Source organism: Saccharomyces kudriavzevii (assembly GCF_947243775.1).
Source record: "Saccharomyces kudriavzevii IFO 1802 strain IFO1802 genome assembly, chromosome: 12".
NCBI lineage: Eukaryota > Fungi > Ascomycota > Saccharomycetes > Saccharomycetales > Saccharomycetaceae > Saccharomyces > Saccharomyces kudriavzevii.
Window position 1 is genome coordinate 472,501 of NC_079283.1, and position 23,745 is coordinate 496,245.

The 23,745-nt window shown below is 40.7% G+C and overlaps 16 protein-coding genes across 16 annotated transcripts in view; 7 read left to right on the forward strand and 9 right to left on the reverse strand.

Annotated features, from left to right (window-relative positions):
- Nucleotides 1–391, reverse strand: part of MAS1 (mitochondrial processing peptidase) — a gene marked incomplete at both ends in the record, with an annotated part of 1,389 nt that extends 998 nt beyond the window's left edge. The window contains one exon of the mRNA XM_056229784.1: nucleotides 1–391. This exon is cut by the window's left edge and continues 998 nt beyond it. Coding sequence (XP_056083768.1) covers nucleotides 1–391 — 391 coding nt within the window.
- Nucleotides 392–1,035: 644 nt separating this feature from the next.
- On the forward strand, nucleotides 1,036–1,554 carry SHH4 (the record flags this gene model as incomplete). Its single annotated transcript, XM_056229785.1, has 1 exon — nucleotides 1,036–1,554. One exon carries the CDS (start codon nucleotides 1,036–1,038, stop codon nucleotides 1,552–1,554), a length of 519 nt encoding a protein of 172 aa, XP_056083769.1.
- A 103-nt stretch (nucleotides 1,555–1,657) lies between these two features.
- Nucleotides 1,658–2,419, reverse strand: PUS5 (pseudouridine synthase PUS5; the record flags this gene model as incomplete). The annotated part of the gene is made up of 1 exon (XM_056229786.1): nucleotides 1,658–2,419. The coding sequence occupies one exon, from the start codon at nucleotides 2,417–2,419 to the stop codon at nucleotides 1,658–1,660; it is 762 nt and encodes a 253-aa protein (XP_056083770.1).
- A 167-nt stretch (nucleotides 2,420–2,586) lies between these two features.
- SEC10 (exocyst subunit SEC10) lies at nucleotides 2,587–5,202 on the reverse strand (the record flags this gene model as incomplete). The annotated part of the gene is made up of 1 exon (XM_056229787.1): nucleotides 2,587–5,202. One exon carries the CDS (start codon nucleotides 5,200–5,202, stop codon nucleotides 2,587–2,589), a length of 2,616 nt encoding a protein of 871 aa, XP_056083771.1.
- A 912-nt stretch (nucleotides 5,203–6,114) lies between these two features.
- Nucleotides 6,115–6,573, forward strand: RPS31 (ubiquitin-40S ribosomal protein eS31 RPS31 fusion protein; the record flags this gene model as incomplete). The annotated part of the gene is made up of 1 exon (XM_056229788.1): nucleotides 6,115–6,573. One exon carries the CDS (start codon nucleotides 6,115–6,117, stop codon nucleotides 6,571–6,573), a length of 459 nt encoding a protein of 152 aa, XP_056083772.1.
- A 191-nt stretch (nucleotides 6,574–6,764) lies between these two features.
- Nucleotides 6,765–7,457, reverse strand: UPS2 (Ups2p; the record flags this gene model as incomplete). The annotated part of the gene is made up of 1 exon (XM_056229789.1): nucleotides 6,765–7,457. The coding sequence occupies one exon, from the start codon at nucleotides 7,455–7,457 to the stop codon at nucleotides 6,765–6,767; it is 693 nt and encodes a 230-aa protein (XP_056083773.1).
- Nucleotides 7,458–7,743: 286 nt separating this feature from the next.
- APS1 (Aps1p) lies at nucleotides 7,744–8,214 on the reverse strand (the record flags this gene model as incomplete). The annotated part of the gene is made up of 1 exon (XM_056229790.1): nucleotides 7,744–8,214. One exon carries the CDS (start codon nucleotides 8,212–8,214, stop codon nucleotides 7,744–7,746), a length of 471 nt encoding a protein of 156 aa, XP_056083774.1.
- A 234-nt stretch (nucleotides 8,215–8,448) lies between these two features.
- DPH5 (diphthine synthase) lies at nucleotides 8,449–9,351 on the reverse strand (the record flags this gene model as incomplete). The annotated part of the gene is made up of 1 exon (XM_056229791.1): nucleotides 8,449–9,351. The coding sequence occupies one exon, from the start codon at nucleotides 9,349–9,351 to the stop codon at nucleotides 8,449–8,451; it is 903 nt and encodes a 300-aa protein (XP_056083775.1).
- A 253-nt stretch (nucleotides 9,352–9,604) lies between these two features.
- On the forward strand, nucleotides 9,605–11,431 carry TAG1 (Tag1p; the record flags this gene model as incomplete). The annotated part of the gene is made up of 1 exon (XM_056229793.1): nucleotides 9,605–11,431. One exon carries the CDS (start codon nucleotides 9,605–9,607, stop codon nucleotides 11,429–11,431), a length of 1,827 nt encoding a protein of 608 aa, XP_056083776.1.
- A 348-nt stretch (nucleotides 11,432–11,779) lies between these two features.
- On the forward strand, nucleotides 11,780–13,018 carry IDP2 (isocitrate dehydrogenase (NADP(+)) IDP2; the record flags this gene model as incomplete). The annotated part of the gene is made up of 1 exon (XM_056229794.1): nucleotides 11,780–13,018. The coding sequence occupies one exon, from the start codon at nucleotides 11,780–11,782 to the stop codon at nucleotides 13,016–13,018; it is 1,239 nt and encodes a 412-aa protein (XP_056083777.1).
- A 304-nt stretch (nucleotides 13,019–13,322) lies between these two features.
- Nucleotides 13,323–14,780, forward strand: CBF5 (pseudouridine synthase CBF5; the record flags this gene model as incomplete). Its single annotated transcript, XM_056229795.1, has 1 exon — nucleotides 13,323–14,780. The coding sequence occupies one exon, from the start codon at nucleotides 13,323–13,325 to the stop codon at nucleotides 14,778–14,780; it is 1,458 nt and encodes a 485-aa protein (XP_056083778.1).
- Nucleotides 14,781–14,984: 204 nt separating this feature from the next.
- RFX1 (Rfx1p) lies at nucleotides 14,985–17,294 on the reverse strand (the record flags this gene model as incomplete). Its single annotated transcript, XM_056229796.1, has 1 exon — nucleotides 14,985–17,294. One exon carries the CDS (start codon nucleotides 17,292–17,294, stop codon nucleotides 14,985–14,987), a length of 2,310 nt encoding a protein of 769 aa, XP_056083779.1.
- Nucleotides 17,295–18,243: 949 nt separating this feature from the next.
- On the forward strand, nucleotides 18,244–20,088 carry SKDI12G2140 (uncharacterized protein; the record flags this gene model as incomplete). The annotated part of the gene is made up of 1 exon (XM_056229797.1): nucleotides 18,244–20,088. The coding sequence occupies one exon, from the start codon at nucleotides 18,244–18,246 to the stop codon at nucleotides 20,086–20,088; it is 1,845 nt and encodes a 614-aa protein (XP_056083780.1).
- A 210-nt stretch (nucleotides 20,089–20,298) lies between these two features.
- Nucleotides 20,299–20,958, reverse strand: TFS1 (Tfs1p; the record flags this gene model as incomplete). Its single annotated transcript, XM_056229798.1, has 1 exon — nucleotides 20,299–20,958. The coding sequence occupies one exon, from the start codon at nucleotides 20,956–20,958 to the stop codon at nucleotides 20,299–20,301; it is 660 nt and encodes a 219-aa protein (XP_056083781.1).
- Nucleotides 20,959–21,217: 259 nt separating this feature from the next.
- SKDI12G2160 (uncharacterized protein) lies at nucleotides 21,218–21,823 on the reverse strand (the record flags this gene model as incomplete). The annotated part of the gene is made up of 1 exon (XM_056229799.1): nucleotides 21,218–21,823. One exon carries the CDS (start codon nucleotides 21,821–21,823, stop codon nucleotides 21,218–21,220), a length of 606 nt encoding a protein of 201 aa, XP_056083782.1.
- Nucleotides 21,824–22,354: 531 nt separating this feature from the next.
- On the forward strand, nucleotides 22,355–23,503 carry SAM1 (methionine adenosyltransferase SAM1; the record flags this gene model as incomplete). The annotated part of the gene is made up of 1 exon (XM_056229800.1): nucleotides 22,355–23,503. The coding sequence occupies one exon, from the start codon at nucleotides 22,355–22,357 to the stop codon at nucleotides 23,501–23,503; it is 1,149 nt and encodes a 382-aa protein (XP_056083783.1).
- Nucleotides 23,504–23,745: the final 242 nt, after the last annotated feature.

Consider the following 23,745-nt stretch of genomic DNA (forward strand, 5'->3'; position numbering starts at 1 on the left):
TTAAGATATCGCTCAAGATACCAACCGCCTTTGGAATGTCTTCCTGTAAAGATTTGGCATAATAAACTGTGTTTTCTCTAGAGGTATACGCATTCAAGTGAGACCCGATATTTTCAATTTCTAGTTCAATTCCTTGTTGTGACCTATTTTGAGTGCCCTTAAAGGCTAAGTGCTCAAGAAAATGCGCTGTACCGTTGTTCTTTACATTTTCTGCCCTAGAGCCAGCATCGACAAATATTCCTACAGTTGCTGAAGATGTATTGGGGATATACTCTGTGGCTATGGTTAACCCATTGGGCAGCCTTGAGGTTCTTGTACCTGGGATTTGCGGGGAAACGGTGCTAAAAAGCCTCTTTGTATTGCGGAGCTTCGATACTGTTCTGGAAAACATGCTGTGATCGCTAATTGTCGTTCGCCCTACCTAGGAGATGAAGGGTGTGAGCAAGACACATAATAATCCTTTCATAGCGCATTATTAAAGAGATTAGTCGAGATGAGTCTAGCCATATGTTGTATCACTATACACGTTAGTTTTTTTTTTACAGTGACAAGAATATACATACTAAGTAGCGATATCGCTACCGCTGATTTGGGATTATTAAAGATGATAGCTCACCCTCTCTCGGTAACGCTGAGTAAACTGATACGTGCATGTGATTATGCCATGTCATTATTTCTTGCTTCACTGCTCTTTTCAGTAAGTTGTGTTTGAGGGGTAAACTGAGCTGGGACCCTGCCTTATATGTGGCTTACAGTAGTTTCACCATCGCCCCTTCAACCCTGCGCATACCAGCTGCATACTTTATTAAAATAAGGATATCAGGACGGTTTGAAATAAATCAGGGACACGTCTTTTTTTACTGAAAGTAGCAGAATAAAGAGACGGTGACAGTAGGTATCCCTTAATTTTAACGTCGTTTTTAAAGAAGCAAAACTATATATTTCTATATTCCTGTAGATGAGAGAGGTCTGTAAATTTTTACAGAATTAATAACGATATCTCAAAAAAACTAGCAGACAATAAGGGAAGGAAGGATGTTGTCAACCAAGCTTTCAGGGCCTTTGCGCGGATTTAGAAGCTTTCATTCGTCATTTGCTAGACCATTTACCATCCCCTTTTTGCCAAAGATTCCTCAGAAGCCAGGAGGAGTGAGTGGAACCGCAAATGATTCCTCTTATATGCCACCTGAAAGCAAATCTCACGGTTCATATCATTGGATTGCAGAGCGTGGCCTCTCTTTGGCGGTTCTTCCACTGATCGCGATACCCATGGTTACTACAGGTCCCATCTCCACATTCACCGATACGTTTTTATCATTAGTTCTACTCGGTCATTGCCATATCGGATTTCAATCTTGCATTATAGATTATGTTTCTGAAAGAGTCTACGGGAAGGTACATCATTACGCGATGTATTTACTCAGTCTGGGTTCATTTATATCACTGGTTGGTATATACAAATTGGAGAGCCAAGGAGTGGGGCTTGTTGGGTCTCTGAAATCTTTATGGGATAACAAACCTGTAGAAAAGAAGGAAGAAATAGTGATCGATTAATCGGCTTTATTTGCTCAGGTTCTCCCGCTTCTATTATCTTCGCATGTTTTTTTAATCTGTATACTGAATATACTTTAATTGATCGTTTATTGCTTGATTTTTTTTAGTCCCAGTTCTCCATAAGAACGTCCTTGATTGATGAAATGAATTCGCCCTCCTCACTGACGTATTTTCTTGGCCATAGCTCGCCAGTATTATTGTATTTCATAGGTATTAAATGCCATTTGGTCTGCAAACCAATTTTCGTCGTGATGCACGCTGAATGTAACGCTATCTGATTTTTGAATGCTCTTGGTAACTTCGCAGTACTGCCATATTTCTGATCATTTAGTATGGGTTGGTTCAAAATTTGTGAGAGGTGATACCGAATCTGATGCTTTTTGCCTGTTACCAGTTGTAAAATAATACACTGATCATCTACTTTTCTAAATTTGGTAATTTGTTTACCGTCATGTGAAATTAATGAATTATACTGCGGTCCATAGTTAATATCGCTGTTGGATGTTTCATTGAGACGACTGGGCTGCTCAACAATGGCAACGTACTTTCTTTGCAATTTATAACCGTTATTACCGCCTTTTCGTAAAAACCTAGAAAACTTTGCACTGGCATCTTTAGTTTTTGCAATCAGCATGCCCCCAGTTACGCAATGGTCTATCCTATGCACGGTTCGGCATGATTCCACTTGTTTATCTGAGGAATAAAGGGTTTTGAAATTTTCTAATAGTGGAGTTGGATCAAGGTCAGGGTGTGTTCTCTTCCACGTTCTCGAGTCTGGTGGTTGAGATGGTGTGCCAGGCGGTTTATTAACTATGAAGTAGTGCGCATTTTCAAAGATTATTGATATCTGCCTTTTCAGTGACATTGGGATGTGTTCTACTCAATCCAGATATCATAATTATGTATATGATCTATTCTTTTTTTCTACCATGCGATTTCATAAAATATGAAAGGCGCAAAATACAAATGAATGTAAATGCAACAGTTCTTTGATTTGGCATCTTGCCGAAGACGTAAATATTTTTATATATATTATCTAAAATTCAGTTTAACGCCGTTGATAAAATTGTCATGGTTGAAGTCCTCTCTATTAGAGATGTAACTTTGAATTATATCCCTTCCAATATCAGCTAAATGTCCTTCTTTGGTCAATGAATCTAATAATTCGGGTTGGACAGTAAATAGATTTGCCAGTTCTCTCAAAGTGGTAAATTTGTCAATCAAGACCGCTACCCCCCATTCTTCTATTGCGGTTTGGTAGCCTATGATATCCTTTGTTACCACGACACCGCCAACGGAATTGACTTGGAAGTGTGAATAATGTGATAGTAATAGACTGTATAACTCTTCCCCAATCAAAGTCAAAAACGTTTGTAAATTTTTTCCCTTGAGAAACCTAGAAGATTGTTCGAAAATTAAGTTTAAAATATTGACGATTTCAATCGCCGGTAAAGTATCTTGATCTAATAGTTCTTGAGGTTTTGGTACGAAATCTTTCTTCTTTTGTTTGCACAAAACGGTGGAGAATTTAGTTGAAATTACTGTGATGGTCTCCTGCAGAATTATATTGATCAATATCTCCATCTTTTGAATTTGCGAATTAGTCATTTCAATGATTTGAGCTTTGATTTCCGGTGAGTTATTTAATAACGGTAAGAAAATGGACTTTATTGAAATTGATAATAAATCCAAAATTTCTGTGCTCATCGAAATAAACTTCATGAAATTTAAGTTTAATACTCCCGCTGATTTGTTGATATCAACTTTACATACTCTCCAGTATGCCACTTCTAGTGCTATTTCCATGTATGAATCGATAATCCCCAAGAACATTATTTTTAATATCTCTAAAATGTATAGGTGTGCCTTGTTTGGAATTAACTCCATTACTCTTGCAGTAGACTCCACTACGCACTTTAACATACAATCCACATCGTCTAAAGAATAGTTCAAGGGGCCATTTGGACTAGTATCAACATCATTTATAATACCGTTTGAATTCATTAATCCCGAAGAGTTGTTTGCTACATCGTACTGTGTAGAGGAAGAGCTGTTTGTGAAAGATTCACCTAAAGAGTTTGTACGATTTAGACTCAAATGATCTTTATCTAAATGAGTTTTCAGAAAGGAATTAAACTGTGACAGTTTACTTCTTGATGTAGAATCTTGACGGGAGTGTGTATTGCCCTTAGAAGAATATATAAATGCATCCACGTTTGTTGATAGCTTCTCCTTATATTTTTCCAATAAATATCTTTTGTTAATCTCTTTGTCATAATTTACTGTAAACTTTGATGTCATTTCCACCAGAATTGTCTCTAGAGATCTTTTTTCGATACCGAAATATTTGGACCTATCATATAAATAGTGGGAAAACAAATCGGCAAAGCATTGTTCTAAGGTTGTTAATAAGACCTGATTGCTGTCGTCAACTTCTAATAATTGAAAATAATCGATTAAACCTTTAGTAAATTTACCAAATAACGTAAAAAGTCCATGTAGTATTCTCACATATGCCAAATTTGAAATGGAAAGGGAGTTTCTTAATAAAACTTCGAATCTTGGTTCAATTTTTTGAGCAAAAACTCTCTGAATGAATAACTGAATCACATGGGTGGCCTTTTCTTCAAAGACTCTTTTGACAATCTTAGACTCATTTTTTATTACGGTTTCCACATCGTTAATCAAATTTTGCATGGATGCTTCAACAATAACACTGTGACTCTCGAAATCAACCAGTCTTTCCTTAAATTTCACGTTCTTTATGAAAACATTTTCAAATTCATTCTCTAAGTCGATTTGCTTTGTGTCAATGAAATAGTCGTGCTGATTGATGAAACTTTGAATGACATTAACACCACCATTAAAATTATTGAGGATGATTGCGATTTCATTCAACTTGGTGAAATTATTCTCTCTATAGGCAGAATTGAAATTTTCTAACAGTTTATTTTCCATCATCTCAGAATATTTTTCAATAATCAATTTTGTATTAATTGTCTTTGGTATTGAATTTGTCTCTAATTTAGATGATAATATTAGTAGATTTTTCATTAGTATCACAGACTTTAAGTTAAATTTCCAGTTTTTAGACAATCTTAATTGTTCAACAATATCTGATTTACCCATGGAATAGAAGTCATTGAACCTACGAATTAATTCCACACTTTGAATATAGTTTTGCTTTTTCTTGATAGCTGTTTCTAATTTATCACCCAAGGGCGAAACAACTTGAGTGACATTTGTTAAACGATCATCGAGTTTGTCAAAAGTAAGCAACGTTGTATGTAGATTTTTAGATAACTTTATAACGTTTTCCGAATGTATTACTTCTTGAGTAGCCACTTGCTCGGAATAATACTGCCTTTTATTCAATGTTTCCTCATTCAAGTTTTTTAGTTCCTTTAGGGTGGATTCAAATGTTCTAATGTACGGTTTTGGGTCTAACTGCTTCCAAATAGCCTCTCGGGCTGCATCATGACCTTTTTCATTAGCGGAAAGGTTCTTTGTGTTGGCGTCAATTAACATGTCATTATGGTGATCTTTGCTCAATTCCTGGACGAATTCATTAACCGTTAATCCACCCAGGAAATTGTTCGTTGTCAGTAGTTTTTTCCATTTAGGATCCAATTCATATAAAGAGTTCATATTGCGACTCCAGTAGCCCCAGTAAACCACGTTATCCGATTTCTTTCTCCCCTTTATCTGCCAACCGGATCTTTACTTTGTTTTCTATCGACTTTTAAGTTTTTCGGATCTTGAAATAAATTCTCCTACGTATAGTGGTGGCCAGGTAAACAAAGGCTTTACTAGAAAAAAGGGACACCGGCCACCTTAATTGCGATTTGAAGCGAAACGGAGATTGTTTTGAGACCTTTTCACATAAGAATATGCAGTATTTTGAAGGGAGCTTTTACAATTTTTGCTGCAATATCTATATATTCCTTTCCAAATTGAGCGAGCCCTCTTCCTATCTCATGCAGCTATAAAGGATTTCAAATGTGGCCTTCTGAACGTTAAACATCACAACTTGATTAATTTGCAGCATCTTCTAAGATCATTTCATGCAAGTGAGTTACTGTATGGCCCATTCAAAAGCCACTGAAATGAAGATAATTTTATTTCATTAGACGAGTCTGGAAATCCAACTAGCACCCCCATTTGTAAATTTTGATTCAGTAATTAGTGGCATTCTTTAAAATCTCCATTAGTATCAATAGTCTCTTAATGATAGTATAGATTTGGTGAACAATAATATTAAAAGACTGTTTTCTTCACTTAGCATCCATACATCCTCTGTGGTATTGGGTTTTATTTTTTTCCCCTTTTTGTTTGAAGATTTTAATTTCTTTGAGCAGACGCATATTCTTGGATAAGCGGGGAATCCTGAAAGAGCAAAACTTGACATTTTATTTAAGCGTGTAATATGGTTGATATATCTATAGATGCTCTTCTTATCATAAGGATTTATAATTTATATTTTAGTTTCAGCTTAAGAAGAGCACAAGATTACTTGGTAAGAAAGAAGCAGTTAATTTTTAATTTTGCCGACAAGCCAAGATGCAAATTTTCGTCAAAACTTTAACCGGTAAGACTATTACCCTAGAAGTTGAATCTTCTGACACCATTGACAATGTCAAGTCCAAGATTCAAGACAAGGAAGGTATCCCACCTGACCAACAAAGATTGATCTTTGCTGGTAAGCAATTGGAAGATGGCAGAACTTTGTCTGACTACAACATCCAAAAGGAATCTACCTTACACTTGGTCTTGAGATTGAGAGGTGGTGGTAAGAAGAGAAAGAAGAAGGTCTACACTACTCCAAAGAAGATCAGACATAAGCACAAGAAGGTCAAGTTGGCTGTCTTATCCTACTACAAGGTCGATGCTGAAGGTAAGGTCACCAAGTTGAGAAGAGAATGTAGCAACCCAACATGTGGTGCTGGTGTCTTCTTGGCTAACCACAAGGACAGATTGTACTGTGGTAAGTGTCACTCCGTCTATAAGGTCAACGCTTAAGTAGAATATATTTAACAAATCTATATATTTTAATTGATCGTTTAAAATCTTTGAAAAGGCATTTGATATTGTCATTATTTACTTTTTTGTATTTACAAAAAAAAGAACAGAACGAATAAATAAACAAAATGGGTGAATGAATATAATATAAATAATATGCGGTGTTAAATGGATGTGGGGCGGCTGTATCTCTAATTTTCGTGGTTGTATGCTTCTCTGAATAAGTCAATATTTTGCTGTAAAATGGTTCTGCCGCTCATTTCAGTTCCTTTAAGAAGCGTCCCTGCGGATATTTTCACATCCTCCACGGTCTCATTAACCTTACTAACAAACTGATTACTCAAATCATCAACATGTTTTTCCCAATTTTCACTGAATACTTGCAAAACGGCATCGAATCCCATTTTACCCTTTTTAGCGTTCTCGCAAAATCTTTGTACAGACCAATCTTCCATTTTATTACATAGTTTCCTAATGGATCCGTATGCAGTAATTTGGGCCTCCTGCTGAAAGAGTGTTTTGCTAGCTGAATCATCTGGATGCGGGCTATATGTAACTGTTTCGTAGACTTTCAATAAATTACACATTGTTAGATTACAACTTCTCATGGTTAGGCTCTGATTGTTCAGATCTACCACCGAAACTTCTCTTACATGACTCAAATTGGTGCCTCCCAACATCATCATGATCCATTTGGGAACGCCTTGTTTCACAGTGATCAAACGTTCAGTAACCAGCACCATACCTTGGTTCTTTAATTCCCTCCTTAAAACGTCCACTGCGATGACATGTGTAGATATTTCATTTGGGTATTTTCTCCAGTTAGCTGCAGTTACTTGGTCCCATGGATAATTAAAATCGTAACTATTTTGGAACAACTTCATTATCTTGTTTTTATTATTTTCTTGTTTTTATTCCAGCTTTGTGATTAACTGTCTACCTTATTGATGCTCAAGTTCGAAAATACATATATCGCTTTTATGATAATTTTATCGCCTATATATTCATTATATTTTTCACATTCATCTCTTTTTTGAGATCTGACCAATCACCGTTGTGCCGATGCTCGCAAAAGCCGTTTCCTATCCGGGCAATGGCTTTTGCGAAAAACGGTAATAATACCAATACCTTATTCTCCCCTTTCTTTTCTTTTCTTTTCTAACTCATTGACTAACTCAACACTCTTTCCAGGTTATCGTTACTCTCCATGGTATCCATCACGGTCACATGGTGGAGGACTTCCTTCCTGCTGCTCTCTGCGATGGACCCATCGCACATAATCATTTCATTCAAGATATCGTAGACTTTATTGAAGTTGAAAATGATGTCTAGTTCACAGACATTGCCGAAATACGTGTCCATTGTCTCCACAAATCGATGAATAATCTCCAAAGTCAACAGCTCGTTGTCGATATCTGGCGTCACCCCTACGATGAAGAAAAGGCTTGCATATCGCTTGTACACTACTTTGTGATCACTATACTCGATTATATTACACATTTTAGGCTTTCTTGCCAATATCGTAGGCGTCAGATCCTTCGCTATTTTCGCTTTTTCACTGGCGGACATTGCCGTGTACCACTTCTTCAATCTAATCTTTCCTTGTCTAGAAACCAGTATTAAATACTTCAATTGCGTCATCCTTATGTATGCGTGTGGATGAGTATGTGCGTGTCTGAATATGCGTATCTGTGTATACTAGTTTTTTATGTTAGTTGTTCTTACGCTGTCTTACTCGTTCATTGCCATCTTCCACATTCGTCCTTCTCTGGAGCAAATCGAAAAACTCTTCTGTTACCCGACTAAGCATTCGTGTACTAGTACATACCATAGAAAGAAATTACACATGAATGTTTACACTATCTTTGAATGACTCTACTCATCATCGTTGTCTTCTGCAGGAGGAACCCATGCCGCAGGCTTGAAGTATTCTTGGTCCTTTGCCACATCTTTTACAAACTTTTCTCTATCATTGGCAAATTCTAGCAAGTATTCCAATTCCAGTTCATGACATTGTCTGCCGAGGATGACCAGTGAGTGTAAAGGCTCGCCCGATTCGTAGTTGGCCAATTCGCTTATGGTACCAGAGTGGAAGCTTTGGGAGCTTGCACCCAACCTACTAATGGCAACGGCAGGAGTGTCTGGGGTGTATGCCTTTGCACCTCTTTTCTCTTCGATTTCTAATAGCTGTTCACAACATTGAGAAATAGACATGTATCTTGGTGGCTCGTAAATTAATCTGCCACGGGCCATATTCTCGATGCTTTGTTCCTTAACCTTGATATCCAACAGCACCAAAGTATGAAGACCAATTTTTCTATTTTCCCAGATCTTGTCATACCAAGAGTCAGGTCTCCAATCCTCAGTAAAGAAAACCATGGAAACAGTTTGACCGAAATTGTATAGTTGTAACCCACATGCTCCTACAGCATTCATGACAGAGGCATTATGAATGATTTCTACAGATATTCCTTCACGTTTAGCTCTGAGGACAAGATCCGTGTGTGTAGTGGCACCGAATGGATCACCTACAACCAAAAAGGCAACATCCTCCTTGTCAGCGTTGTTCAGAATTTGCTTGGAACCAGTTTCAACCAATTCTCTATCAGCTAAGATGACCTCCTTACCATAGTACGTTTCCAGCTCTTCTTTGCTAGCGGCCATTAAAATGCTTGTGTAGTGCTCTAAATAAACCCTAGAACATTTCCTAATAGCTTCCAAACCACGAACGGTAATGTCTGACTTGTACGATAGCCCAAGCCCAATCAAGTAAAGCATTTTTTTCAATGTCTTTTTTTTCCTATATTCCGTTTAATCATCATCTCGATTGACAAATGTTGGAAAAAATTTCATCCCATCGCTCACTTGACCTTTTTTCTCAAGCGCAAAGGGTCATTAAATTTTAATCATAGATAAATGCAAAGCCCCAAGATTTTAGAAGAAAGTTATACAAAAAAGCGCATATACATCTGTTGTTTTTTTTGGTTTCCAGTCTGTGCTTGTGAATCATTTACTTATTGAGTCTCTTTAGATGGGTTCTAATTCTCCCGCACAAATGGATAGTCAAGATCTAGAAACTCAACCATTGTTAAGATCAAACATCCAAGAAAACCAGCTTGTCAACGATGAAGTGAGAATTAACGTGACGAATAAGTCGTTAAATGAAACTCGTAGAAAGAGTTTGAAACGTTTGATCGTTTATCTGCTAAGCATCATCTTATTAGGATTGTTTGGTATCAGCATAGTCCATTATATTAGGGGACATGTGCCGCCCAAAGAGGTGATGGAAAAAAGTTTAGTTGAAGTGACAAATTTTAAATTGGTGGAGTTTCAGCTCGATGGCTGGAAAGATGATGTGCATTCTAGTCTGAACAATGATACAGGAAAGTATTTACAGGTAACTATACACTCTCAGCTTTGGTTTGATTATGATAACTGGCCAGGTGCATACAACGATTCCGATGCCCGTAGCCAGCGTGATTTGGTACGATACGTTAATGAAAAAGTGCTTAAAACAATTTGTATAAACTTGAATAACGTGACTACGTTTGATGGAGATCTGGTATTCAAGGATAAACTGGGAGATGTTGTTGGTATGGACCCCATTTGTCTTGATTTGACCCATCGGAAAATCAATGAACTACAATTCAAAGTATTAGTTAAACCGTCCATTTGGAAAATCGTAAAAGTTTTGAAAAAATTCTGGAGCGGCGACTACGATTCGTTAAATTTAAAATCTAAACTAGATATGGTTATTTTCAAGAAAAGATTTGGCATGAGACTCAATTTACTGAAACTTAATAACGAAGTCTTAAATTGGAATAATATCGTAGACTGGGAAAAAATGTTATCTGCGCCCCTTCAAATGGTTCAACATATGATCGATGCAGTTTCCATTCAAGGATTTACGCTCAGGGACTCCGATTCTGGTGGATTTCATGCTGATATGAAATTGAATCCAATTACGATTCTCAGGGAGTTGGATTGGCTTCGTCTTCCGCCAGATGCGACAATACCTTTCATCAACTGGGAGATCAAGTTACCGGACTGTAACGGCGAACCTACTATCGTAATTCCAACGCTGTCATGCTTTAACGAACCGATTAGTTTGCACCATGACAGGGATAACATAGTAGTCTGTTTGCAAAATGAAATTGAAGGCCCGCTACCCGATGATTTACTGTACAACAAATGTCCTCAAAACAATCTTACGCCAATGAGCCAGATAGTGAATGCGGTTCTGAACCAGAACGAAACTGTTACGTTTGCGACAAGGGGCCATGTCGTTGAAGATAGTTCAGACAATGACCCCCTGATTCCTGTCCACATGCTCGATAGCATCCTCCAAGAGATATCATTCATTCCTATGACCACGAACGCTACATTCAATTCCAGCGAATTGATTCAAGAGTTCCAGATCAACGACCTACAATTACGGTGGGCGGCGCGCAAAAAGCTCAGCCTAGTGGGGACATTCTTGGGATTTTTTGATCTATCCTTCTACGAGACACACCAGCGTGACCAACTTCGCATCGACACCATTCGGGGACAGATCGATCTGTACCATAACGATATCAATTTCCTAAATTTACCCATGGAACAATGGGTCAACTCCACTTCATACATTCTGCATGACCAGGATACAGGCAATACCCAGATGCAACTGCAATTCGATCTCGAAAACGACGACATGAAAATCGTCGATAGTCTGGAGCTCACTCGTACCTTAAATGAAATAGTCTTTCAAGGTTTTACAGCAATCCACTTCAACGCTACAATCGACGCGTCACTCACGACGGCGCTAGGCCCCTGCATTCTCACTGAATTAACGGGAGAGGGTGACACTTTGGTCACGTGAACGCTATTCTATTTTATTTTATTTTTTATAACTCCGGGGCGCCATTGCCGGTGGTCCGAGAGCGGACAAATCAGGAAATAAGGGAAAAATATGCAGTAGTCAAATCATAAGTGCCTTTCTTTTGATACTTTCCAGAGTGATGGGCAGTGAGTGTGGGGTTTGAAGGATAATCACAAACCGGACTTAACATCATTGGTTCGATCAGGATTGGTTATAGGCAAACTGGACTCCGTTGTCTTATATAAATGCCACCTTGTAATTGCATGTTATTGCGCTCTTGAAGTGTTAACTGCGGTCGTTGCTCAGGCACGGAGGTGAAAAGTAACGTACGTACGTATATAAATCGTAATGGCGAAGATTAAGGTAACTAACCCCATTGTGGAGATGGATGGTGATGAACAAACAAGAATAATCTGGCATTTAATCAGGGACAAGCTGGTGTTGCCCTACCTTGACGTGGACTTGAAATACTATGATCTTTCCGTGGAGTATCGTGACCAAACAGATGATCAAGTAACTGTAGATTCTGCCACTGCTACTTTAAAATATGGGGTGGCCGTCAAATGCGCGACTATCACACCCGATGAGGGAAGGGTCGAGGAATTCCATTTGAAAAAAATGTGGAAATCGCCCAACGGAACCATTAGAAACATTTTGGGCGGTACGGTGTTCAGGGAACCTATTATCATCCCCAGGATTCCAAGGCTTGTGTCTCAATGGGAAAAGCCCATCATTATTGGAAGACACGCATTCGGTGATCAATACAAGGCCACGGATGTAGTAGTTCCTGAAGAAGGCGAATTGAGACTGGTTTACAAATCCAAGAGCGGGAAGCATGATGTAGATGTGAAAGTATTTGACTATCCTGAACATGGCGGAGTGGCCATGATGATGTACAATACCACAAATTCTATCGAGGGGTTTGCCAAGGCCTCTTTTGAGTTGGCTATTGAGAGGAAGTTGCCGTTATATTCTACTACCAAAAATACCATTTTGAAGAAGTATGATGGGAAATTCAAAGATGTTTTCGAAGCCATGTATGCTGAGAATTATAAAGAAAAGTTTGAATCTCTCGGCATCTGGTATGAGCACCGTTTAATTGACGATATGGTGGCCCAGATGTTGAAATCGAAAGGCGGGTACATAATTGCGATGAAAAATTACGACGGTGATGTTGAATCGGATATTGTCGCACAAGGATTCGGCTCCTTAGGGTTGATGACGTCTATGTTGATTACCCCAGACGGTAAAACTTTTGAAAGCGAAGCCGCGCATGGTACGGTAACAAGACACTTTAGGCAACATCAGCAAGGGAAGGAGACTTCAACAAACTCCATTGCTTCCATCTTCGCGTGGACAAGAGGTATTATTCAGAGGGGTAAACTGGACAATACTCCAGATGTCGTGAAATTTGGCGAAATCTTGGAAAGTGCTACAGTAAACACAGTGCAGGAAGACGGAATCATGACTAAAGATTTGGCTCTGATTCTTGGCAAGACTGAAAGATCTGCTTATGTTACTACAGAGGATTTCATCGACGCCGTGGAATCTAGATTGAAGAAAGAATTCGAGGTTGCCGCTTTGTAAGCTTGCCTAATAACTATCCGATCTATTTATTCTATATATTCTTCTTTCATTGAAAAACTTTTGATATTCTCCTGTTCGTAACTTATGATCATCTGCCCTCATTGAAAAATTTTCTTCTTTCTTTTCCCTCCTGCAAAAAGGAAGAACTGAAAAGTTTTGAAAATTTTCAAATGATGAGGTGTTTAGCCAAAAAGAAAAACTAATACAGAGATACTCTTTGCGTATTATCATTAGTCGTTCTTTAAGTTAGGAGTCATTAAGATCCGGAGATCATCACAACCCATACAGAGGAGCAATAAACACAATGTCAAAGGAGGATTTCGTTATTAAGCCTGAAGCTGCAGGTGCTTCCACTGACACTAGTGAATGGCCATTACTTTTAAAAAATTTTGACAAGTTGCTAGTCAGAAGTGGTCACTACACCCCTATCCCAGCTGGTAGTTCACCATTAAAGAGAGATTTGAAATCTTATATCAGTTCCGGTGTCATTAACTTGGACAAGCCTTCTAATCCATCATCGCATGAAGTTGTCGCTTGGATCAAAAGAATCTTGCGTTGTGAGAAGACCGGTCACTCTGGTACTTTGGATCCAAAGGTTACAGGTTGTTTGATTGTTTGCGTTGACAGAGCTACCAGATTGGTCAAATCTCAACAGGGTGCTGGTAAGGAGTATGTATGTATCGTTAGATTACATGATGCTTTGAAAGATGAAAAGGACTTGGGACGCTCATTAGAAAACTTGACTGGTGCGCTTTTCCAAAGACCACCTTTAATCTCTGCTGTTAAGAGACAATTGCGTGTTCGTACCATTTATGAGTCAAACTTGATTGAGTTTGATAACAAGAGAAACTTGGGTGTTTTCTGGGCATCCTGTGAAGCTGGTACTTATATGCGTACCTTATGTGTTCATTTAGGTATGCTACTTAGTGTTGGTGGTCACATGCAAGAATTGCGTCGTGTTAGATCCGGTGCTCTATCTGAAAATGACAACATGGTAACTCTACATGATGTTATGGATGCCCAATGGGTTTACGATAACACAAGAGATGAATCTTACTTGAGATCTATTATTCAACCATTAGAAACACTGTTGGTTGGTTACAAGAGAATTGTAGTAAAGGATTCAGCTGTTAATGCGGTATGTTACGGTGCAAAATTGATGATTCCTGGTTTATTGCGTTATGAAGAAGGTATTGAATTATACGACGAAATTGTCTTGATAACCACCAAGGGTGAGGCCATCGCCGTTGCCATTGCTCAAATGTCCACCGTTGACTTGGCCTCTTGTGACCACGGTGTCGTTGCTAGCGTGAAGAGATGTATTATGGAAAGAGACTTATACCCAAGAAGATGGGGGTTGGGTCCAGTCGCACAGAAGAAGAAGCAAATGAAGGCGGACGGTAAATTAGATAAATACGGCCGCGTTAATGAAAACACTCCAGACCAATGGAAGAAGGAGTATGTTCCATTAGACAAGGCTGAACAATTAACTTCTGTTACCCCAGAAGTAAAGAAGACTGAAGAAGAAGCTAAACCTTTAATCAAGGAAGTTGAAACTGAAAAGGAAGAAGTGAAAGAGGATGAAGACAAGAAGGAAAAGAAGGAAAAGAAAGAAAAGAAAGAAAAGAAGGAAAAGAAGGAAAAGAAGGACAAGAAGGAAAAGAAGGACAAGAAAGAAAAGAAAGAGAAAAAGGATAAGAAGAGAAAAACCGAAGAAGACGGCGAACCTGAAGAAAAGAAATCTAAGAAATCTAAGAAATGATGTGCATCATTCCATCCCATCCTATATATTTAACAACTCCCTGTTTTTCAAAGAACTTTCTCTAATATTAGATTAGATTTTTTTTAGTGTGTATATTAATAACGTAAAATTTCTTTATCAATGATTTGTAGTATTCTTTTTTTTCTTCTACATATGCAACGTTATATTTTTTTGAAAAAACCCCATATATAAAGCATGCAACATTTAAACTTTTAGACTGTTGATAAATTTGATTACTTCAAAGCAATAGTTCAGCAATTGACCCATAACATTATTAAGAAACAACCATGATAGTAAATTCTCATTTGACTTTAGACTAATATCACCGATTATGGCGTTCCTGAATCTTGTGCTACAATCGATTAATTTCAAGCACGAAAATCTGCTTTGTTCAGAAATAAAGAAACAAAAATCTTTTATCATTTCGTTCAATGATTCGCATTCGATGGATATTGAAGGATCATTACTAATGTTCATGGAGGAATTCAAAAATTTCGTTACGAACACCTGACAAAATTCCTGCAAATGCTGCATTATTGTATTCGTCTCCGAATTTGTGTCTTCTTCGTTAATCATCATGTCCAAGATATCGTCCAAATTTACAATATTCTTCCAGTCCCTATTCATGCCATTTTTAAAAATGGGGAAACTTCTCAGAAAATTTAAAATGAACTTTAATAGCTTGATCAATTTTTTAACCAATTTGGTGAATATATTAACGATTGATAGTTTCTTTTGAACTAGTAGTCTTGGTAATTCTAAAACTGTCTTATTAACTTGCTCGGAAAAAAGTTTGATCATGATTTCCAGCTTTTGAATTATGGAATCACTGATTTCATTTGAATGAATGATGAATTGTGAAAAAAATTTTATTAATTCCGTATATGTGATTAAGTCGCACTTGATGACCCATTCGATCAACGGCTCAGAAGTAAACAGATCAAACATCGTAGGCGAGATGGGATTGGAGCTAGAAAAAAATAATGCATTTGATATATTATCACCTTTCATAAATTTGATACTTTCATAAACGGAATTGCAATGGATATGATATAGTGATTCTAAGGATGATATAACGTCCGAATCTGTATCTGTGGGAAGTAAATTTCTGGGAATCTTTGGGAATTCCAACTTGTACGACGTCGACAATGGAGCCTTTGTGTTGGATGATATTTGAGTATTATAGTTATCTGATAGCTTATCATCACAATTGAAAACTTTTCCAATTAAATCTTGAGCAAAACTGAATTCTTCTGATGATGGTGTTCCCGCCGGACTTTTCACCATTGCCGAGGAAGAGCTAGGATTATTTATTGCTGCTTCCTCATGGGGTTGTGATTCGGGTTCTTGCTCGTTAGAATTCTCTTTACTATCCTGTTTGACTGGTGATGCAGTTTGAGAGGTGGATTTTCTGTTCAATGAAAATGGCGATAAAACTGCAGGTGCCTGCGGCGAGGGTGAAGATGGCGATGGTGACGATAGGGGCGATATGGGGTCGCTGTTCTGTGCTATGGACAACGAAGTGTTACTGTTAATGGCCACGGGGCCGTTTTCGTTGATGGTTAGTTTCAACCCGCAGTAGTGGTATTTCGATTGACCTCTCATGCCAAGTCTCCGAGTCGTCAAATCAGGAAAGACCGTTCTTATTAACTTCCCCAATGAGGCCTGCGATAAGGGCTTCAGGTTGTTTTGGGAACATGATGAAGCATACTGAGCAAATATTTTGCCTCTTGGCACATAACTGTCATGTTGCGACCTGCAGTTTTTCATCAACCAAAGTAACGCGAACACTTGCCTTTCTCTTTCCCTGGTTTGTTCCGCCAACTGCAAAGCAGCCTTTGATGTGTTCTGAGAGTCCATGCTCAAGACTTTGATCTCAGCATGTTTCACAATCTGCGCGTACTCTTCAATAGTCTTGGATTTGTTATTTTCTGCAATTTGCTTAGCTATAATCTCTTGTGTGTTTCGCCTCGAAATGGAGGAGATTCTTTTCTCTTGGCTAGTTTTCTGTTTCTTAGCATCGCTGGGAGCTGAGGGAAACGTGTTTGTTCGCTTGGCTACGGCAGCAGGGTTCTTTAAAGTCTCCTCTGATTTGAAGGAGACTGGGTAAGCGGAGGAGTTCGATCTGTTCAGACTGATAGACGATGGATACAACGAGTATTTTGCAGAGTGTGGTTGTGGTGCAGGCTGTGGCGGAGGTTGTGCAGGGGTGGGGGAGGGTTTGTGAGTGTTGGAGCCACTACCGATAAGAGGCGGCAATATTGGGTTTGGCGTTTCCGAGCGGGAGGAACTTTGATGTAAAAGACTGTATATTGACGAAGATTTGGTGGCTAAAGGTGGGATACTCACCGACATCGGGGGCAGATACGTATGTGATGGCGGAGGCGGTTGACTGTTGAACTTGGGGGCCTTCAAACTGTACTGGTTATTGTTCACTGGAGATCCGTTACTAGGACTGTTGCTATTGTCATTCGAACTTCGATTAGCAGGATCAATGCTATTACCACCGGACATAGGCAAAGAAAACACAGACGGGTGAATAGGACAATGGTGGGGGAGAAGATGTAGTGCCTGGCAGGTGCCTTTTTGCGGATGTTTCTTTTATTAGCTGCGTTTCCTTGTGGATTTCCACTTACTACTGTTTTTTTTTTCAACTTTTTCCCAAATCGCCATGACAACACGAAACGAGAAAAAGAAAAAGAGAAACAGAATATTATGAAACCAAAAACTGGTTCGATTGTTGGAGCAACATATGCTGCAAGCACATAGCAGAGAGCTGCGACGGGAAACTAAAGCGAGTGTGCTTGTGTAAACTTCCGTTGATCGCAGGAAAACTATGGCGTGGGAATACAACGGAGTCGCATGGAGGTGAGCGGCGCTACCATCGAACCTTTTTTCTTTTTTCTTGTGTGGTTTTTCCACTCTTTCGTACCAGGGAGAAAAGCGCACCTCCATTTTGCATACAGAGGTGATCCTGTAACAAGAATAATGCAAACGAACAAGCGCCAGCCCTTCTGCTGTCAAGTCCAGTTGCCCAGGACACAACAAGACGTCCTGAGCGATTGACCGCTGTGTTCTTTGGCGCATTAGCACCCCCCGCATCGCCGGCGCTGGCTGCGCTGGAGTGCGTACCGAAGGGCACCACCTCAAGGCGTAGAGCAAAGAGGTCGCACTAACGTAGTGATAGTAGTGATATACACACTCCCTTGATGGACCAGCGAGCCAGAGACCGGGCTCGAGCCGGTCTGCGAACTGGCCCTGCCTCGCCCCTTCCCTTCCCCACGCCCAGGGGGTCTTATGCCGGCGCTTCAGGGGCAGGACACGCGGGGATCGCTGGCACAGTATATAAGCAATGAAGAACAATGGCAGAGGAGGGGACGCCATCCAGAAGCATCTCCAAAGAGCACATACACTTACATATACATAGACATAGACGTATACACACGGATAGACGCACGGCAACATGGAGCTGCCTTCAATCAACAGCACCACGAGTATATCCGACAACCAGGAGTTGAGAAACTACTACGATAAGTTGCTGTTCAAGAACAATAGTGGCAAGTCGCTAGCGGACTTGCCCGGGAAGTTGACAGACCTTAACGACAAGGGCACTGCCGGACACCCGCGCTCCCGGGTTGACTTCATCAACGGCTACATCGGGCCCAGAGAGGACAAGCAGTCTCAGTTGGGTCAGCAGAACACCAGGAAAGCGTCATTTAGCGCCTTTACGGATGACAGCACGAAACACCACGAGAATAACACTGGCCGGAATGGGCCCAACCTGTCTCTATTCTCATTCGAGTTTAACGGCACCCCCACGCAGGACAGGAAAGCGTACAGGCAGGATTACTTGAACGTGATGACCACTTCGCCCAACAATCTTCTCTCTCCCTTAAACAACGGTACCCAAAAAGGTTATCCGCAGCAACAGAGTATCTTTGATCCTGGGAGAAGATCTTCCTACATTTCTGATACGCTGATTCATGGCAACGCGGCCACTCAGCAGCCGCAATATTCACAACATGTATATACCGACAGTAAGCCATCATTGCAAGTGCCATACACTGCTCCGTCCGAGTACCCACAGCACCATCCGTATTTATCGCCTTTCAATGCTCGGCGCAACACCCAGCCGGCAGTAAACTTGCATCCGCAACCTGCTGCTGCAAACGACACCGGACTGACGGTAGTCGACGGCAAGAACGTGACGTCGTCCAGGGAACTGCACGACTTGTATCATGATTGCGGGTCCAATTATTTTGCCAGTGAGAGGGTTTATAAATTCATTGACAGCATAAAGGAGACTTTGCGCGGGAGCAGTGCCTCTGCCTCCAGTTCCAGGATTATAGAGTTTTTGAATTTCCTGAAGAATTGTAATTTGAACTACAACCCCCAATCAGATGCCTTCATCTCCAACGACGCTGCAAACGCTTCGTCCGGTGCGGCAAAGTCTACCAACAGCACTTCGATGCATTTACATTATAAGCCCTTGGTGCTGGTATCGTTGAAAAACGGAAAACTCGAACTGCTATCCAGGTCACAAACGGCCACACTTGTGCTGAAAAGAGGAGATTTGGTCATCATTGATGGTGACCGTGGAAAAGATTTGGTTTTAGTGGTAGAACCCGTCGTAGATATAAATTTGGCGCTATTCGTCAATTTCCTGAAGAAAAAAATTCATTTCGACTCCTTGATCACGAACAGTCAACACCATTTCCCTAATGATCAGTTCGTGAGGGCTCTGATTGACACGACTAATGGTAAACCGGTTCCGCATGAACTGAACCCGAAACTGTATGATATCATCGAACTGACACAGCTGATCATCCCTTCGAAACAGGTTCTGAGGTTTGCCACCCCATGGGAATCCTCCACGAACCTGCATAACAAGTTTCAAGACGAATTGAAGGCTCTCCACATCGCGCAACTGAAACTAAGGTCTTTGAATAATAGCAATTCGGGCGGCGGACTGAACATCAAGATTTTAAATGCGGAGTTCCAATTCGATAGGAAGAAACTGACATTTTACTATATTTGCCAAGAGCGTAATGATTTCCGGGACCTGATTAAAGAACTGTTCAAGTTCTACAAGACGAGAATTTGGCTCTGTGCCATACCGAACAATCTGTCCATCGATTCCAAATTCTATGATTCCAACAAGTTCGAGTGGGAGATGTATCAGGATATGATGTCCCACTATTCGATGGACAACGCGGGGATTGTCGTGGCCCCTGAACTGAACCGCCTAAAACTGGACGACTTCCAGATCGGCGTTTACATGGAGTTGGTAAAGGCTCTGTTTGGCTGACGTATATAATTATTATAAACATTTTATAAACTTACACTTACTTTTTTTTTTCCTGTGTCTACCTCATTTACGTTGTATTATATTAGTCACCGCGTCTGGGGAAGTAATGCAGATCTACGTCACGAAAACATTAAAAACAGCAAAAGATACAAAAAAAAAAGAAATAAAATATAGAATCAAAAATAGAGATGATATTGTTTTTTAGATAACCTACTTAGTTTCAGCATAGAAGAAATTGGAAGCAACGGGCTGCAGGTTGTTTTCACTGGCCCATTTATAAACGCCAGTGGCAGGGGAGCCGTATCCCCAATTGGGTCTGTCTTTGATCCTCGAGAACTTGGACGAGTCCACGCCCTTCGGTTGCTTGAACAAGAGGAAAACATACCTGTGTGGGCCTGTGCCCTTCGGTGGGGCAGGTCCCATATACTCTACGAGAGTGTTGGAGCCATTGGTGCTGAACTCCGACGCAAAAAATTCTGTTGCCCCGGAGGTCTCGTGAGTGGATTCACTCAACAACTTCAAGTCGCATTCCACCATGTGGCAGAATTCAGACCATTTGTGGTCTGTCTTAGAAGGAGCGTCCGGATCCGTCATTACTAGTGTGAACAAATCGTCGTCTTGAGGGACGTACGCGTTCGCTTGTGATATGTTCTTCCGCATTTGCTTATTGAAAGTGAATTGGAATTGAGGCTTTGAACGCGCCTTATCAGTAGACAGAGTGTTGCCCATAGCAACGGGTGCACTTGATGAGTACTCCACGGCAAGTATTCCGGAAGGCTGGAAGCTTGTGTCATGGATGACATCTTCCAAAATGCCGTGCTTCTTGTAAGAGTCAACGCTAGCTTGGACGAAATCTATTGCCTGATTCATGTTTGTTCGTTGTTGCCGTCGTCTAAGGATTGCTCCAGAGGAAGCGGGTGATGTAGTTCGTTTCTCGTTCCCCTTTTTATACGCAAAGCAAGATCTTTTCCCAACAACCCCTCTATCCCTTAAAGGAAGGAAGAAGAAGAAGTTGAAAGGGATAGAAAAACTGAAGAGCGAGAAAACGTTCGGCTTACAATTATATACGTATACACATATATCTGTTGATCTATCAATCTATATGTTCATTTCGTAGGCGAAACCGGCATCACATGTCGTAGTTGAAGTCAACGGTCGTGTTTTGGACCATATAGTAATTGGCACCAACCAATTGCAGGCTGTTCTCCTTGATGTAGTCGTAAGCGCCTGCACCGGGGTTACCATATCCCCAGGATATGATGTTCTCAACCTTGGTGAAAGCAGAGGAATCCGCTCCCTTCGGTTGCTTGCACAGAAAGAAGACGTATCTGTGGTAACCGGAGTTCTTGGGTGGACCAGGCCCAATGTAGTTACTTCTCACGGTACCCTTCCCAGAGACGGCAATCTCGCCCTCGGGTCCGTACTCGACAGGAATATCAGTGACGATGTAGTGGCAGACCTCCGACCACTTGTGGTCTGTTCTGGATGGGGCGTCTGGGTCGGTCATCAACAAAGCCAGCTTATCGTCTGCGGACAATTGGCTTTTGTTGAAGGGCATGAACTTGATGGTGGGTGCGCTCTGTGTGGCGTCCATGGGCATAGAGTTACCCAATTGGACGTCGTCGGTAGCTGCGTACGAAACAGACAGCTCACCAAGAATATCGAGCGCTAAGTCTTTAACGGTGTCCTTGATGATGTCCTCTTTGTTCAGTTTAGCAACAATTGTACTTGACATGTTTACTCGTATTAAAATGCGATTGGTGTGATATTGAAAGAACGGATGGGGTTGCTATATCTCAAGCAAGTATACATATTCTATATTCAATTCCGTATCAGTACGTAAATACAGAGTTGTTGTATTAGGCACACTTGGCACCTTTCCATTGTTCCAAAATGTCATGCGGGACGGGACCGCTTTGAAAAAAAAAAACAGACACGGATATAAGACGGAGAAGGCTTTACCGTTCATCACTGTACACGTTACCATTTTTCCTTTTTATAAAACTGTGGTGGCGTGCTTGCCTTTTGCTGGGTTTCTTTTTTCGGGTTCTTGTCTCGAGGAAATAGTAGCCTCTCATCGTAGTTTTCACTCTGGTATCGATGAAAGGGGAGGAGTAAAAAGTTCTCCATTTAGTACTTAATGGCAGTGGCTTATACTGTCTGCATTGGTCTTGTCCATATGGTTTACTTTAGGCTTGTTTCTCGTCTCGAAAGAATAGAATAAAACCAGAAATTTACCCGAGTAAAAATAGCGATAAACGAAAATATGGCCGGTACATTTTTATTTACTTCTGAATCAGTTGGTGAAGGTCACCCAGATAAGATCTGTGACCAAGTCTCTGACGCCATCTTGGACGCTTGTTTGGCCGAGGACCCTCACTCCAAGGTTGCTTGTGAGACCGCGGCAAAGACCGGTATGATTATGGTCTTCGGCGAAATTACTACAAAGGCGCAATTGGACTACCAAAAGATCGTCAGAGACACCATTCAAAAGATCGGCTACGATGATTCCGCCAAGGGTTTCGACTACAAGACCTGTAACGTTCTTGTCGCAATCGAACAACAATCCCCAGATATCGCTCAAGGTGTCCACGAAGAAAAAGACTTGGAAGACATCGGTGCCGGTGATCAAGGTATCATGTTTGGTTACGCTACAGATGAAACCCCAGAAGGTCTGCCTTTGACTATTCTTCTGGCCCATAAGTTGAACATGGCCATGGCCGACGCCAGAAGAGATGGGTCCTTGCCTTGGTTGAGACCAGACACCAAGACCCAAGTCACCGTCGAATACAAGAACGACCACGGTAGATGGATCCCACTGAGGATCGACACCGTAGTCGTATCTGCTCAACACGCCGACGAGATCACCACCGAGGACTTAAGAGCCCAACTGAAATCCGAAATCATCGAGAAAGTCATTCCAAAGGACATGTTAGATGAAAACACCAAATACTTCATTCAACCCTCCGGTAGATTTGTCATCGGTGGTCCTCAAGGTGACGCTGGTTTGACCGGTAGAAAGATCATCGTTGACGCCTACGGTGGTGCTTCCTCTGTCGGTGGTGGTGCCTTCTCCGGTAAGGACTACTCCAAGGTCGACCGTTCAGCCGCCTACGCCGCCAGATGGGTCGCCAAGTCGCTCGTCGCTGCTGGTCTATGTAAGAGAGTCCAAGTCCAATTCTCGTATGCCATCGGTATTGCCGAGCCATTATCCTTGCACGTCGACACCTACGGTACCGCTTCCAAGTCCGACGAGGAAATCATTGCAATCATCAGCAAGAACTTCGACTTAAGACCTGGTGTGTTAGTCAAGGAACTGGACTTGGCTAGACCAATCTACTTGCCAACCGCCTCTTACGGTCACTTCACTAACCAAGAATACCCATGGGAAAAACCAAAGACTTTGAAATTCTAAGCTTTTTTAGGGGTTTTCTGTCTTCAACTTCCTCTGTTTTCATTTGCTCAACACAAATCAACATGTACGCCATCGTATATGATGCAGGGACGCAATATTACCATATTCATGATATAGACTCATTTTTTTCAACTCAAATTTGTATCAATTTTTTTTGCATTATACAGGATTACTTTTCCCTTTTAACATTTAATACGTAACTGTTAATATTAATATATGTATCTCCTTCAACGGATCAATAA